We start from the raw sequence: 17421 nt of genomic DNA, 5'->3' as shown, positions 1-17421 counted from the left end.
GAGCCCTGAAAAGAGAGAGCTGGTGCTGCTTCCCCGGAGGACCCCTCTGCCCGGGCTGCAGCTGCCCGACCGGTGGCGCCAGGTGCGGCCCCCACTTCGCGCCTCCGCAGGACGAGGCCTCGCGGGCGCACACACCCCCTTCCCGCACTCCTGTCTGGGGCATTGCGAGGGAACCCTGCCCAGGGTGGCGCCCCATCGGGAGTGCGCGGACGAAACCTGCCCCTGAGGGGTGTTTAAGAAATGGGGCTTAGGGGTGCAAATTGGGATGGGAAGGGTCGTCCTTTTCGGGCGTTAGGGGAAGGTTCCGCTGGATGAGGAGGGTTGGGTGCTTTCCTGTGACTGTGGGGAGCCCGTGAGCTTCCAAAAAGCAGCGGTGTCTTTCCACAGTCCCCGCCCACCCACAGCCCCGCTAATACTAATGCCCCCGAAGATGATCTCATTCAACTTTTCAGGCTTTTATTCAACTAAAGGCATTCTGGGGGACAGCGGTTGGCAGAGAGAAGAGACAGTGACCCTTGACTTGAATATTATTAGGGCTTGGTTAGGGCTGGACCATCCATCCCTAGCTCTCCAGATTCGCTCTGTCCCAGGCCTTGGAGAACGATGAGAAAGATCTGACAACTGGCTTTTCTGCTCACGATCTCTTGGGCTTTCTTAGGAGAATGCCAGCCAGTGAGACTGCTCAGATAGACCCTGAGGGAAGACTTAAATCTGCTTTGGGTGGAGAGGTTCTTAGAGGGGGGAAGGAACAGCGGGGGCCTGAGTGTTTTGAAACCCTTGGACTGGAGGAGGTGGTTGTCCAGTGTGCTCTGGGAAGATTGTCCTCCCATAACTGCAATGATTAATTATTGAATGAGGGGATCCATTTGTGCCTGCCAACCCATTAGTCCAGACGCCAGGGCTACCCTAACAAGTCCAAGCTCATCAAAGGCTGCCTTCAGCATCCTTCAGCAGTAAGCCATACAGAGGAGGCACTGTGACAGCCTCTGCATCTGGAAGACACACGAGCTTTGCACCCAGGGCATCATAACCAACATGCTAGAGGAGGGGGCACTTCTCAACTCCTCCCCACACCCCGATTTGTAGTTGTCTGACAACTGCCAAACCATGTTACTTATGCCAGACCTGGTGGCCCACATTGTAATCCCAGCTATTTGGGAGGCTGAGGCAGAAGGATAACAAGTTCGAGACCAGCCTGCGCAACTTAGCAAGATCCTGTTTCAAAATTTAAAAAGAGCTGGGCACATAGCTCAGTGGTAGAGCACTTGCCTAGTGTGTGTGAGGCCCTAGGTCCAATCATCTCACACACACAAACACACACACACACACACACACACACACACACACACTGGCTAAAAACTGTTAATTATAGATATCATGCAACAGTGACACCATTTATTCTCACTGCTTACAAGTTCAAAATAAATTTCATAAAAAATGACTTATTAGGCTGGATCCAGTGTTTATTTAATGCCTGATGCTATTCCAGCCTTTCCACTTGCTGGCTGTTTTCAGTGTGTCGGGGATAGCACTAAACACATTAAATTAATTATTACTGTTCATCCTTGTGGCAGTACCAATGTGACTGATGTTACTCCATTTTTACAGATGAGCAAACAGAGGCACAGATATGTCACTCAGCTAAGAGTGGAAGGGATGGGACTAAACCCTGCCTGCTTGCTCCAGCTACTTTGGTACATTCAGTTAAGCAGTGATTCTCAAAAGTGTGGCTTTTAGACCAGCAGCATCAGCATCTCCGGGGAATTTGTCAGATACGCACATTCTCAGCCCTCCCCAGACCCGCTGAATCAGAAACTGGAGAAGGACCCAGCAGTCTGTTTTAACAGGCCACTCAAGCAATTCTGATCCATGAGCAAGTTGAGACCACTATTCAACAATTACTAAACACATAACCATCCGTAACTGTAATACACTGTTCCCTACACCTCTAATCTAATTAAGAAAATGAGAGCAGCACATATAGAACAACAAAGTAGATATACAGTCAAGTGACACCTCACACTGCTGACCAAAAATACAGTAAGGATGACAAATAGCAAGAAAGCAAATTTGAGGGTTTCCATTTGTTAGCCAGTGTGGTCAGGAACAGCCTTTTCTATGTATGATCTCATTAAGGAATTCAGGGATGAGATCGTAGTAATGAATGGAAATGTCTCCCGAAGACAGAGATAGGAAGGCTGACTCTTATAGGACCGCAGAATGCAGGTGAGAAAGGCGTGCCCCCAGCATCTCCCATCTGAGGACCAGAGCAAGGAGAACGTGAGCCCCCAAATGGACGGTGGGGCCGGCAGGCCTGAGTGCGGAGCTCTCAAGCAGGACGTGCTCCTGCTCGGCTTTCTTCTGGGATAGTTTCTCGTCTGCGCAACTGGAGTCAGAGTTGTTGAGGGGATTAGAAGGAATATGTAAAGTACCTAACCTCACCTTTCTATGAGCCTCATATGTAGCAAGTGCTCAAAAGTGTTCTATTCTTTATTAAGTACCTGTCGCACAGGACGCATTTGATTAATGTCAGCTCTCTTTCTCCTGAGTTCCTTAATGTCGGTGAGTAGACGTACATGTGCCAAATGACTTGCAGCCTGGCTTCCTTTGGGGATATCGCGTCATCCTTTCACATCCTACTGGCAGACTTGCCCTGCTAGAACTTAGAACACTGAGAGCAAGCATTTGCTTTTGTTATGTTCACGGCTGTATCCCAGCCCCTAGAAGAGAGCCCAGCACCTAGAAAACAATCAAGAAATATCTGCAGAATGAATTAATAAATCTGCAGGTTAGAAAAGTGGATATGCATAACTTTCCTGATTTGCACAGATAAACAGTTATCAACTTCATCCGAAGACTGGACCCACCTCTGCCTGTTCATTCCCTGGCCTTTGTTCTTTGCTTGCATGGATTGAGCCCAGTAGGGCAATCTGGGGCCCTCTTCTCCTCTAGCTCCGCAGGTGTGGGGAGCAGCAGCAGGTGCGGGCAGCCTTCCATGTCTACCTGCACAGCCAAACTGAAACGAGTGCCTAAAGACCTGGGGAAAAACACTTGTGTGGGATAAAGGATGCAGATACCCACCTTCCCTGATCACACAAAAGCCCCACCCTAGCTTCTGACGTTGTTTTTTCCTGGTTGGAGGGCTTTTTCTGGAAGGGCAGGCTTTGGCTGTGGCTTAAAATGTAACATGTCCGCACAGCCTGAGACTCTGCCTTTCTGAGGTACAAGGTTCCTCTGGGTGACAGCACTTCCGGTCCTGTCAGGAGATGGCCAGAAGGCAGGCGCAGAGGCAGCTGGTATGCTTTCTGATCTTCAGTTTGACAGATCGATTCACAGCCTTCTCCAGGCAGCTGGGCTTAAATTTCTTTCAGCTCTGCTCCCAGGCTTCTAAACATTCTGCTAGTTCCTGCCAGAGGCAGCATAACACTCCCTGGCCCTGGGCCACTGACTGTACTCACCACTGAACCTTTAAAACAAAAGTCAAATCTAGCCATTGACTCTACTAATTATTTTCTGGCGTCATGGCTGATATCCCCTCCTAACATCTGTCAGGCACTGCAATCAGATAGCCTGGCATGTCCCTGTGCCTTTCATTGAAATCACCTTCATTTTCCCCCCTCTGTTGCATGGCAATATAAATAAAACACCACAACACACCCAGCCACATATGTTGGTTTAAAGAAAAACCCTGGGCCCTGCTCATTCCTTGGTTTATTGTTGTCTGCTCAGCATTTTCCTATCATTGTGTTGTTCTGAGCTGCTCGGTATTTCTGTCCAACAGGAAGCAGGGCCGTTCTTGGTTGAAAGTCACATCCCATATATGGCAAGTTCGAAGTTGTTCTCTTTTTCTTCTCACCATTAGTAATACAGCTTTGAGTTTTAACTTGGTGATGTCTGGCAGGTGCTTGTAAGAAAGACAGTGTCTGATTGGCATGGGAATGGTAGGAGTTTGACTCCAACAAATCTTAAAAAGGTCACTTTCCCCTTCCTCAGATTTATTGCAAACAGGTACTGCAGATCAATCACCTGTTCCAAACACTGGGTTTTTGAAAAGTATCCTTTAGAGTCCATCTAATTGCTAGACCACCCCAGAAAAGCAGACGGGAATTTCCTTAGCCTCTCTGGAGGATAGTTTTCACTCCTTTCTGTTAAAACAGAAGAGAGTGGTGGTGCTCAGACTTCCCCTGGGGTGTACAAGAGGGACCTAGTTTGCAGAGAGGAGAAAGGAATCTAGGATGGGGTTAGTTGGAGAGGCCAGAGCTGTAGCTCCTGTGGTCTGGGGGCCTCCGACAGGTTTTCGCAGTATAGCAATTCAAATCCAGAGAGTCAAAGCCTAGAAAGAGGACACTGGTGCCCCACTGCCTGAATTTATTCCTGGCTCCACTGTTTTTTACACTGGAGACTTGGGGCAAGTTGTTTAATCTCTTTGAGCCTCAGTTATCTTGCTGGTAAAACAGGCCTAATTCCCGCATTAGTCTATGATCTTCATGCAGATAAAATGAGTTGATATGTATAAGGTAGTATCATGTATGCACGTAGTAAGTACTCCATAACATAAGATATTAGTAATAGTTAAATTTAAATACTAGCTGTACTAGTAGACTCTGGCATCCAGGAGGCTCATAAAGGTAAAGAGGAGGACGTGTCCTATATCCAACTAATCAGAGACAAGAGGTGTGTAATGCATGCTGGTGAGAGTCAAAAGGAAATTCCTTCTTCTATAATTAATTCACTCAGCCAGCATGTGGTGAGCACCTACTACGTGCCTGACATCCTGCCAAATGCTAGCAGTTCAAGGGTGACTAAGAAGCAGTTCTAGATCTCAAGGAACTGTGTCTGTCCTTAGAATGCACTTTGTCTTCGATTTCTCCTCTCTGGCCTTTAGTCCTTGAGAAGATTGTATGCACTGAGCAGGGATAGAAGGGAGCTTTTGGTTCTCTCCTTTCCTCTGTGCTGCCAAGGGGAGGCCAAGAGGAGGCAGCAGGAGAGCCTTAGGCGATCACTGCCTCTCAGACTTTCATGGGTTTTGCCTGGAGAGCGTATTCTATTATGTACCCTGATCCAGTAGGTCTACACTCTAATGAGTCGCCACGGAGGCTGCTGCTGCTGCTGCTGCTTTAGGGCTACACTTTGGGAATCAGTGTCTTAGATGTAGCTTGAAGAGGTCAGAAGCTGACCAGGGGCACTTGTTTCTGGACGGGGCAGGGAGTCTCTAGTCTCTTCTTCTTGGCTTGCTCACTTGGCTTGCTTTGGGCAGGCCTCTTAATTCCAGTTGCTGCTTTATCATTATTGGTATTTTTCCCTTAACTGTAATACTTGATGATTCCTAGAATTATTATCATCCATTGCCTGTCACTGTGTAAGTCTAGAACATGATCCTTGAAGTATTTTTGAGTCTACAACCATGTATGACAAAATAAAACATAACCTTTATTCCCCAACCTTAAAACTGACAGGCTGTTCTGCTAAAGCAAGAGATGCCATACTAACCACTGAAGCAAATTGTATCATGATTGCTAGGGATTAAGGAATAGAAATTAAGAAGAGAACAAACTCAGAAAGATGAGAATATCAAATGGGCTGAGAGTACTGCTTGTCATGGCCTGCCTTTTTCATCCTCTTTGACTTTAATTGGGAACTAAATAACAATTCCAGTGAACGTGTGGTGTTTTAGTCTACGAAATACTTTCGCATGCTTTACCCCTTCTGCTATGAGTCGGCAATCCCATGACATGATATAGTTACCCCCATTTTATACATTTGGAAACTGAAAGTCAAACAGTAGGTGATATGAGCCCACTGTCCTAATTTTAAACTCAAGTTTTCCCCACTGTATTAACCTATTGGGATATGTAGAATAGAAGCCATAAGAGACGCTGTTGGCTTGGAAAATGTGAAGTCTGTGATTGGGATGATGCTATCTAGTGTCAGATTTAGTCCTGGTGCATTCCAGAAATGCAGATGAGATGTGGCAAGAGAGATGCAGAAGCAAGAGAGAAGTGGAGAACACTACCTGATTGCTTTAAGGCACAGGAAAAGTAAGATAGCAATTGAGGATGGCAGTTCAATAAACTTAATATCAACAGCAACCATGAAGGCTGGGAAGTGCTATATAAATGTAAGTTATGTACCGGCTGCTTTCCTAGGAGTATGTTTGTATTAACGTCTTTAATCCCTCAGCAATCCTTTGAAGTAACAGCTGCTGTCATCTGAAGGTTACGTGTGAGGACACAGAGGTAAGAAAGCTGAAGAGACGCACCCGGGTCTGAAGCTGCAGGAAAACTGGCGTGGCGGCTCCTGATTCTGCTCTGACGCGCGTGACTTGTAAACCTGGTTGTGCCACTGAGCCCCTCTGGCTATTTAAACTTCAAGTAATTAAAATTAAATTCAATGTAACATTCCTTACCTTAGTCCCCGCCAGCCACTGGAGTAGTCACTGGGCAGAAAGGGCTGGCAGTTACAGCATTGGCAGCACAGAGGGAGAGTGCTTACATCATCGGAGGAACCTCTATTGGGCAGCCTGGCCCAAATATAATTAGTTTTGCTCTCGTACATCAATCTTCTCATATTTTTTTGTCTTATCAGATCCCGAATAAATAAAAGTAAAGAGAACATAGGTTTTGTAAAAGGCCGATGTAACATCGCTGGGTCTACTAACGTAATAAGCTAAATTCTGGGCAGCTGCTGTGCTAGTGTGTGATCTCTTAGGGGCACTAGTTTTACCTCCCCTAGGTAAGAGAAAGTTGAGGATGAGAGAGGCTAAGTAACTTGCCCAAGGGTCGCAGGACTAGTAAGTGACAGAGGCTGATTCAAGCCCAGGTGCCTGGAACCCCCACTGCTCTCCCTCACTGTCCCCCTCCGACAAGTAGACGTGTTTGCTGCCATCAGCCTCAGGGCATCGCTGCTCAGTGTGAATACTCCGAAGGGGTAAAATTAGAAGGCCGGGTGGCAAATGTTCCAAAACATGTGACGTTGTCTGCCCCCGGCCCTGTGCACATTGAAACTGTGACTGGGAATCGGCTTTAAAAGGGATGGGGAAAACCAGGGGATGAGCAGGGACAGGGCAGGGTGGGGAAGAGGCACATAGGAACCTGCTGTCACTCATCCCTTTGGCCCATTTGCTGACGTCACTAGATTGCATCCACACTGGCTTCTTACTAACAATGCATTTGGCTTGTTCCGATACCAGTTCTACACGGAACATTTTTTTCCTGCCATTGTTTCTCTGTAACAAAACTGAACGAAGATTAATTACCAATACCTAAGAACCTTGTTTATCTGCTCCAAAGTAGTGCTGTCAGCCACTTGAAGAATACCCTAGAAAGCTGAAACAAGCATTGTTTAATGCCTTTGCTTATATAAGGCTCGATATAGATGAGATGTCACAGTAGTCACTGTGGCCCCTAAGATAAATATTGGTATGTTCAGGGGTGAGCTTCAGATAAGGCCCAGCTGGATGCTAGAAGGAGGAATCTCAGAGACGATAGGAAAGACCACACCCCGCTTCTCCCCTAAATGAGGGAAAGCAGACTTGGAGTTTAATTCACTTTTTGTATATTTGATCTTCACTTGATAAAGCCATCTGCTCACTGGAATCACTGGCCAGTGGCTTGTGACATTCACTTTGCTGTCTAGAGAAAACTACAGATCCATCAGCTTTCTCCTAATTGTCATTGTCCCCTCCTCTCCTGTTCCTTTTCCTTGTATTTCTTGTAGGATAGAAGCATTACGTAGAGCCGCTAAACAAACACTACACACTTTCCACTAGGGGCACAGGTAATTTATCTGCAAGCTTTTCATTCCGGCTTACTTCCCTGCCCCTCAACTTCCCTCCAGCATATCTAAACTGCTTCTCGGCAAAGGCCGTTCATCCATACAAGTCAACAACAGTTGTGTTTGGCACAACTATATATATACACCCACATATGCATGTATCCATCCCAGTGTTCTTTCTGGAGATTAATAGAACACTCTTGAGTCTATGGAGCTCCGATAGTAGCAACCTCCCATCATCACGGAGAATTAAGCAGTGACTGTAAAATACACTCTTACCAGAAAAGCCTTTATGGCACGTGCTTGTTCTTTGAAAATTCTGTGAAGAAAATAACAAGGGAAATGGGAAACACTGTATCTGGAGAGCTGAGGGTGTTTCCAGGTGAATGCCGACATCCTACATCCGACACCCCCTGCACACGTGGCCGTGTCCCTGCCGCCTAGTTCCACCTCTCCTGATCCTGACATCTGGGTCAGGATCCCTGGGCAGCATCCCTGGGAGGCCACTTGGTGTGCATGTCATGTGGCATTCCGTCCTTGCATTTTTTCTGATAAAATCTTTGATTTTGAGAAAGTGCCATCTGAATCTTGGCCTTGCTTTCATGGCATAATAGGATGAAAGTCTTGGGAGCCTGTCTTCTACTCTGAGGAAATGAGAGTCATTGTCCAAAGCAAATGTGCTTCTGACATCTCTCTGCTAAAAGGCTGGGACTGCGTTACACTTGTGGTCTCATAATGGGGTTTCAATCAGATGAAGCTTTGCGAGTGCTCACTATGACCCCATCTAGGGTGAGAATTGGCACCGAGTATAAGTAGTAGCTTGAAAGCATCTAATGAAAACTACAGGATTGGAGCATGATTTCCAACTTTGTGTGACTCCAACCCAAAGAAGAGAGTATAGCTAATGACTTGTCTGTACAAGTGGCATTCACCCTGGAGAAACAAGAATATGGGATTGATTTTGTTTATTCTTTCATTTAAGTACTGTGCGTGCGTGCGTGCGTGTGTGTGTGTGTGTGTGTGTGTGTGTGTTGCTATAATCGAAGGAGACGGTCATATGTCCTGCTAGAAAAATGTATGCACAGATGTATTCTTTGTGTTTGTACACAACATACTACACACATCCCTGCAGGCTTAAGAAAGCACAGGCTGGTACTACATGCTCCTCTACTTTTGTTTTCTTTTACTGTGGGCTGTTTTTTGCTGAGTGTAGTCAACACTGTGTTCACATGATACCTTCCAAGGCAGTGTTTTCCAGGTGCTAAAGAATTTGAGGCAGGCGGCAGAACCACTGAGCTAAATCCCCAGCCCTAAGAATTTGAAAATAGTACTTTGCAAAGTTTTTCCTTGGAGAGTTAGAAGGGAGGTGGTTCACAATTGCTCCTGTCAGCCCATCTTAGTCAGCTCAGAGTGACATTTAAAAAGCAATACTTCACCCTGGGTTCAATGGGGGGGGGGATACTATAAACTGAGTGGTTTAAACAAGAGAAATTTATTTCACAGTTCTAGAGTTCAGAAGTCTGCATCCCAGCATGGTCAGGTCTGGGTAAGGCCTCTTCCTGGTTTGCAGATGGTGCCTTCTCACTGTGCCCTCAGTGCTGGAGAGAAAGTAGGCTCTGGTGTCTCTTCTTATAAAGGCACCAGTCCCACCTGAAGGTCCCACCCTCGTGATCTCATCGAATTATCCTCCAAAGGCTCAGTCACCTAATACCATCTCACTGGGAGGTAGGATTTCACCATGTGAATGGGGGGGGCATAATTCAGACAATAACATAGTCTAAGTGATACTTTTATGTAGATCTTCCCTTCCTTCATTGAACAAATGACCACAAGGCAGAGAGGAAGAAACACAGACCCTATCCCAGCTCTCACAGAGCTCAGGCTGAAGGGGGAACCACAGAAATATTTAAGCAGAGCTGGTTATGTGAGCTATGAAGGCAAGCACATATCTGGGACAGTAATCTTCCCCAAGGAAGTAACATTAGAGCGGTGAGCGGGTGTTGGCCTGGTGGAGGATGGGGAGGGAAACGGCGTGGCCCAGAGAGAGCAGCAAGGGCAGCAGCCTCTCAGTGGGATAAGGAACTGAAACCTTGCCTGGGACACCTGAGCGCCATTCCTTTGTCTCCCACTTAGATATATAAACAGAAACCGTCTAGAACTTTCCCTGGGGATGCTTTTGACCCAGAAAGGAGGCTCGCTGCTGGGTTTCACTGCCAGACAGCAGAGTAGCATGCGTTGCTGTTTGTGATCGCAGTGGCCAGTGTGTGGCAAGGAGAGCTGCATCTCTGCCTTACTCCTCTAGCTACGCTAATGCCTTCCCAGGGACTGTGTCATAAGAGTTCATAAAAACTCTTCTCCAAAGTGAAAAATAATACATCCTCAAGATGGGGCATCTCATCAGAAACCCAGGAATAAATGCAGTGAAATAAAATGGAAATCTATAACTGAGTTTTGCTTCAGGCTAAATGACTTGGTTTTGGCAGATAGTTGTTACGTAAAGGAAACTTTTTGCCCTTCAATTTTGCTTTAAGTCAAAACTTTGGTCTTTAGTTTTAGAACATAAGCTGTCTTTTCTAAAGACACATACTTACAATTTGCAGTATTTTATCCTGCAAACTCTCTGGAATATGGTTAGCAACTGAAATAACTTGCTCCTGAAAGTCTAATGATCCCCTATTTAACGACACAAATTTATATGTTACTATTCCTTCTACAACATTCTCCTCCTCCTCCTCCTCCTCTTTCTTCTCCCCCTCCTTCTCCTCTCTCTCTCTCTCTCTCTCTCTCTCTCTCTCTCTCTCTCTCTCTCTCTCTCGCCTTGTGCATGACTGACTGGTCCTCAACAAAGGAATGATGCCCACAGACATGACATTATTTGGTGTCTCTCTGTCAAATTCTAGTAGGCTGGGTCTGGGATTGAAGCCACCCAGTGGCTTCTCCATGAGCCCTGGAGAACCTCTGGTTCTTCTTATCTCCAAATCCTTCGCTCCTGGCTCATGATGCATGCTCAATAAATTTTTCTCTTAGTGATTAACATCAAGGCCCTATTTATGCTGCTGTCTGGAAAAGAGGACAATATATCCGGCTGTAATTTTTCCAGAAGCACAGGGAGTGGTACTGGTCTTAGAACTAAGGCAGCCCTCAGCAGAGTTTCTTAGTTGGTACCACAGTTCTCACAGGTTCTCACCGCACTCCACAGGTCACTCGCTGCTGTTCTCTCTGGTCCTTGGTCAACGTAGGCTGTTATCTTTGGCTCCTGTGTGTCAGGCACCCAGGAAACATTTTGCTCCTGATTGTTTCCATTAATAAGAGGATTTGTGGGCTGGGGATTTAGCTCAATGGTGCCACCTGCCTTGCAAGCGCAAAGTCCGGAGTTCAATCCCCAGTACCAAATAATAATAATAATAATAATAATAATGAGGGTTCTTATTTCCTTCCATCAAGGCCTTGCTGTGAGTTTCCCAAGATGGTAGCAAGCTAAGCAGAAGCCATGAATCATAGCTGCCCCAACTCTCCCTCCAGATTCACCAGCCCAGACTGGTCTCTTCCCCAACACAACATCTAGGTGAGGAAGTAAAGTTTTCCTTGTGCAGGGTCCTGGCCTGGAGCCTCCCCTCGCTCTAGTTCACCTTTGTATGACTGCTATATGACAGCAGTACGACTTTGCTGGATCCCTTGGCAGTGTGCACACCCTTCCTCCTCGGCATCCTTCCTGCTTTATATTGTTCTTATTATTTTATATAATTATCTTCTATGTTATACTGGGAGCTGTGCCTGTTTCATCATTGTTTCCTTGATGTTTCCAAGCATAGTACCCAGCCTGAACCATACTTAATTTTTAATAAGCATGCAGGGAAGAAAGGGAGTGAAAAATGAGGATGGGGACAAGAGAAGGAAAGGAAGAAAACGTGGGCAGTCTCTCATTCCTGTTTGTTTTAAATTTTGGCTGAGCCGTACATACATCTGTATGCATCGGAAGGACTGAGATTCTAGGAGATAATTAGGGGGTAGGGAGTTTTGGCCCCGTATGGTTGAAATTTAGGATTATCAAGGCTTGAAGTCTTCCCTCCATGGATCGGGGAGACCAGCTCTCCTGGCTGTATGGAATACAGAGAGTAGTGAGAACTTAGTGACACTAGAATTACTCAATCTGTTCCTGACTGGAAAGGAATTGGTGTGAATCTTCTTCAAGCAATTTCTAGTGCAAGGTAGTCTAGCCAAAGTCTAGGGAACACAGCATTTCATGAGCCTTACAGGATGGGTGAGGGCAAAAGGACCAATTACTCTGCTCATCACAGCAGCCCAGGCCCTCAACCAACAGCCCCGGCAGAGCCAGGAGCATGCTGGGAGGATTCCCTTCCACACAATGATGACATTCAACAAAGCCACAGTTTCCTAGACCCAGGAGGAAACCCTTGTGGTTTGGTGCTGGGGGTGCGGCTAAGCAAGCGCAGATTTTTTCCTGGTTGCCTGATAGCTTTAAATGGCAACCTCTCTTTTAATTTTCCATTATGCATCAAACACATCTGTGCCAGAACTGGACAAATGTATTCCGTCTGGAAGGAAGATCCCAGACGGCTATAAATTAGAGTTTGTGTACAGAGATTCCAAAAATGTGGCCCCATGGTAGGGTGTCCTTGGGACTAGTCACCTCCTCCACAGTCTGCGTGGTGGCTGCTGGCTTTGGCCCAGTGCCTTTGTCAATAGATTTTGCTTTGTATTTGGAAACTCCGCATTTCCATCAAGTCACCACAGGGATGAGGACTGCAGAGCTGCCTATGCTCAAGTCTGCTGGGCAGACTTGTCCCAGGCAGCCCTTGATGCTTCAAGGGATGACATTTGACCAAGGGCTAGCACAATAACAGCGAGGACCCCAGAGCTGGTTGCCTCCCAAGCTAAAGCACAGCCCAGGAACACTCTCCCCAATTATTCCCAACTGAGCATAGAAACTACCACGTGACGCTTTTCTAAAAAGTATTTTGAGGTTGAAAGAGTAATATGTACTTTATTTAGAAAACTTAGAAACTATAGTGAGAAGGGAAAAAAAAGTCATTGGTAATCCCACCCTTCAAAGATGAATATTGTTAATGTTTTAGCATGACTTCCTTTCCATTCCATGGTACCCTTTTTAAAAATGTAGAAGTCTTTCAAAAACTGGTTGAGCCCAGTTCCTGTAGCTGCCCTTCACATTATCCAGTTAGTGCTTTCCTCTGAGGGCTGGAAATTGTTAGTTTTTCCACACAGAGAGTCCAGCTGGTAGAGCTGTGCCCCCTTCTAACTCCTCCTCACTGAAGAAGTTGCACAGAATTTCTGAGCTGTGTCAGCCAGTCCCAGAGGGAGTTGGCCTTGGGAGACAGAGGTGAAGGAGGATGAAGTCCCCATAGAAACGTAGCCAGATATCCCTAGAGGGTGGCACCAGGTCCTTTATAAGCTGCCCCACAGGGAAAAAGGAACACATGTCAAAAGAACTCTCGTCTACCCCTGTCTTGGATTTTTTTCTCTTGTTAAACCTCTGCTTCTCCTATTTCCATCCTGCCTTCCTATTGCCAGCATCTGGGTGTGCTCTTTTCTGTTCAGGCAGGGGCAGACTCTAGAGTGCTCCTCTGGTGAGGGACAGTAACTGGAGGGGTTGGCAGAAGCAGGAGGCTATTTTTACTTCTCTGCTTATTTTCCCATCATGCCTGGCCCCCCAAAGGCGCCTAGTAAATATCTGTTGATGGACTTATAAAGTGGAATTTGAGAGTAGTGTCTGTGAAGAGAGAACACTGTGGCCAGAGCCTGCTGGCGAAAGGTTGGGACAGACCTGCGATGACAGAAAGGCTTCCAGCTTCAGTGCTGAGTCCCACAGCAGCCTCAGGAGCAGAGAAGGAGCTGTGATGACTCTACCAGCTGCCAGCCTGCCCAGCATTCCTGCGCCAGCCATTCAGCCTCTCCATGAGCCACACGGCAGGCACACAGCACACAGACCAGGCTTTTTCCTCTCTTGCTTTCCATGGAAACTCAAAATAGCAACCAAAAAAGGGGGGACAGCCTCCCTCCCTGCAAAAATATGCCAAGGCAGTGGCCACCATGTGGGACCTGGGGTGACAGGGTCAGAGAAGCCACTGTAACAGCATTCAAATTGGAGGCTATGTACCGTGAGGTGTGGGTGGGTTTGGAAGTTGGCATTTCTTTTGTAAATCTAGAAAAGTGGCTTCCTGGAGATCTTGGAGTTCATCTTGCCCTTAGTAACCTGGTGCCTGAATGCCAGTTGCCCAGAAAGGAACAACAGGCAGGGGGCAGATGCCTGCCAAGGGAACACTGTTGGAACAGTGTTTTTGAGATGCCCCAGAACCAGGTCGTGTTTGCCCTAGAGCCGCAGGGCAGCTGGCAGCATGAACAACCCAAAGTCCAATGTGGATATCACACAGGGCCCTGTGGAGCCTTGAGCACACTCACCCACCCCTCTGACCCTCCGCTTCCTACCCTGTAAGTCGAGATGGGCTAGGTTAGTGGTGGCAAACCTATGGCACATGTGTCACAGTGGGCTGTTTGTTATCATTGAAAGCCCTAAAAGGTTCGCCATCCCTGGACTGGGTGATTTCCACAGGATCAGCCCCTTCCAGCGTGAGCTTGCTGTGCCCACACCCATGTCCTTCCCCTGGTAAATGTGGTATGGTTTACCTTGCAGCTGGCCGGGTCAGCCGTCATTGCATTTGGACTATGGTTTCGGTTCGGAGGAAGCATGAAGGATTTATCATCAGAGGACAAGTCCCCGGAGTACTTGTACGTGGGTGAGTGACTTCAGCTTCCCTCGGCTTTGGCTCAGGTCAGGCTTCCCCCAGGCTCAGAGCAAAAACAGAGCTTGACCTTTGATGGGTGGAGAAGGAGTGAGGGGTAGAGAAAGAGGCCGCAGGAACAGCACCTGAGCCCTGAACACTGCCTGGCCCTCTGGGGTGTGCCCAGCCAAGGCGGGCGACAGGCTCTTACTTGCCCCTCCCTCACCTTGCTTGTTCCTCCGTTCTCCGAGATCAAGAAAGGCCAGCACAGGCAAGACTGGCCTGTTGTGCTATGGAGAAGAAGTCCTGAGGAAATATAACTAAAGTTCATTTCAAAGAATGAGGAAACTCACCTGGCATTGTGGTGCATGCCAGTAACCCCCAAAACTTAAGAGGCAGAGGCAGGAGAATCCAGCCTGAACTACATAGTGAGACCCTGTCTCAAAAAAAAGAGAGAAAACTCCTTTACACTCTGAGTCGAGTGAGTACACATAAATCTGCCATTCACTAGTCTATGCAGAGTTCACAGAGCACTGCTAGGTCAGGATTTTGTTCCGTGAAGAGGAAGTGTAATTCAAAATGAAGAGAGATGACTCAAGGTTTGGAGACGCTAATCTCCATCCGTCTAGCGATTGCAGAGAGCAGGGGAGGAGAGAAGAGAACTAACGGAAGGGGCAGGAAGGCTGCCCCTGGAGAAGAGGCTGGGGGGAGGGCTGGCATTGTCATCCTGGGTTTACTTCCCTCTGACTACTTCTGGACCCCTCCTGTGGCCTTTGCTGGTTCTCTGGCTAAGTGGACCTGGACTCTAGATTTCACAAAGCCCAAGACCATTAAGTATGATATGCCATAAAATATGAATCCTAATTCCCAAATTGTTAAAATAGCTTTTAAAAGAAAAGTGAAAATTGATGAAAGTCTGCAGATGGAGAATTTCCAGACTTAGCTCAGGATTCAGCAAAGCCACCAAGGACCCAGATTCCTCACTGTCTCTTCTCTGCCTTCTTAGCAGGACCTCAGATATCTCCCACCTCATTGAAAGGTGGCCTGTGAGTCCTTACACAGGGCACATCCTCATGCAGCAACAGAAAGGAGGAAAAAGAAATGTCATTTCATACAGCCCTTTGTAGAGGTGAATAGAACCTTTCTCCAGAACTTCCTAAAAAACACATTTCCCCTTGCAGCTTATTGGCCAGAATTGTATTTTATATGCATGGCCAGACCAAGCATGCCCGAGAAAATTATTATAACTAATATTCATGCCTGAGGCCAGACTGAGGCCCACTCCCTAGAGGGCTTCCAACCCTTGGACAAGATTTGGATTTTGTGACAGAAAAAAAGCAGAGCAATCTGCCATAAAATGAATACTCTTTTCTGAAAATACTCTTTTCTACTCACAGTTTCCAGGTAGAAACTCCTTCCATCAAAGCTAACACACTCCCTTCCCTGTGGATTTCTAGTTCTGAAAGCTTCTCTTGTCCCAGATCAGGACCCAAGTGTTCCAAGGACAAGCTTAGCCTGTCTTTGTCCAGGAATTGCTAAGCCTGTCCCAGGGAGGGGGGCCCAGGAAAAGCAGAAGGAGGATGGAGAAGAAATGCATCTTCAAGTTCCACTTAATCCCATGTAAATGGTATTCTTTCCTCTCTAGACCTACACAAAAGCAATGTTCAATAATCAACAACAGACAGCAACCTCAGCATATGGTCAGCACTGTGAGAGGAACAGATATAAACACTGAGTTAAAAACAGGTAGCACCGAGGCTGCAGGATAGGCTTTAGGGTAGAGGGCATGGGAATGTGGCTTTGGAGGACAATAGATTTTTAGATAGGTGGAGTCAGGCAGGGCTCTACTCTTGACTCTGAATTAGGGTTGACAAGTGTAGGGCAGGTAGTTACCACGTTTTGCTCCATCTGTGGAGAATATATTTAACTGTTCAGGTCATTCTTTGGGGGAGTCTTCTTCACCCAACTCTTCCCAGCCGTTTTCAAAGGGATATTCAGGGTGGACTTTATTTTCTCTCCTTACTCTGAGGTCAGTAGTTACATGAGGTCGGTCCCAGTAAAATAGTGAAAGTCTATTGCTTCTGAAATCACAATGTGCTTGTGTGTGACTAGGTTTCAACCAAGTAGAATTGGCAGTGGGTCCTTCTTGAGTAGTAAAGCAAGGCGAATTTGAGTTAGGTTTTAAAGCCCAGACTGGAGGAGAGGAGTGAAGACTGCAAAGGCTGAGGGACAGGAGAGCACAAGGCATGTGTACCGGACAGTGATGAGCAGCTCCAGACTGGGCAGAGGCTCTTACTGGAGTGAGGAGTAGGGTATGGTGGGAAGTAAGATTACTTACTGCAAGGCAGGACGAGCCTGAGGGTCCTTGGAGGTCAGGGTTAGTTTGGTAAGTGCTAGTAAAATATGTTGGGGCTTAGAGCAGGGTAGCTGCATGGCAGTCCACAGAGATTATTCTGGCAGTAGTAAAATGAGAAGGGAACACAGGACTAAAGAAACGTGGTAAATTATTGGTAAAGTCAAGCCCAAGGAAATGAGAGTATAATTTATGATAATTTTACTAGAGATTATAAGCAAAGAGACAGAAAACTGGAAAAATGTTATTCAACATCATTAAACCTATTCAAGCTCAGAGACAGAAGGAATCCAAAAGGCAAAAGAGACCAGTGACAGACAGAACTAGGCTGTGTAGTGACACCTCGTGTGTTTCGGGTAGAAGCTGAGTTACAATAGAAGGGTCCTCCTGCCTCTCAGAGCAAGGGCTGGTTGTGTGGACCTAGGGATGGCAGCCAGCTGTGGGTCTTCCCAGACAGCTTCTGTCTGTATTGCTCCAGAAACAAAGCACTGTCAGCCATTTCACAGTTACAGATCTGGGTTCAGTGTAAGAAAATCG

At 46.8% G+C, this 17421-nt stretch overlaps 1 protein-coding gene across 3 annotated transcripts in view; it reads left to right on the top strand.

The window, feature by feature from the left end:
* Tspan2 (tetraspanin 2) overlaps nt 1-17421 on the top strand; it is a 39950-nt gene that overhangs the window by 1062 nt on the left and 21467 nt on the right. Inside the window, exons 1-2 of one of the 3 annotated variants that reach the window (XM_033758333.1) lie at nt 11241-11338; nt 14444-14546. In XM_033758333.1, coding sequence (XP_033614224.1) covers nt 14498-14546 — 49 coding nt within the window. In that variant the 5' untranslated portion in view covers nt 11241-11338; nt 14444-14497. Of the gene's footprint in view, nt 1-11240; nt 11339-13973; nt 14242-14443; nt 14547-17421 lie in introns of those variants that run through there. The other 2 variants (XM_033758332.1, XM_033758331.1) reach the window with 2 other exon arrangements.

The sequence above is a fragment of the Fukomys damarensis genome, unplaced genomic scaffold (assembly GCF_012274545.1).
Source record: "Fukomys damarensis isolate Sample0158 unplaced genomic scaffold, DMR_v1.0_HiC HiC_scaffold_33, whole genome shotgun sequence".
NCBI lineage: Eukaryota > Metazoa > Chordata > Mammalia > Rodentia > Bathyergidae > Fukomys > Fukomys damarensis.
This window is presented reverse-complemented; position numbering and strand designations above follow the sequence as displayed.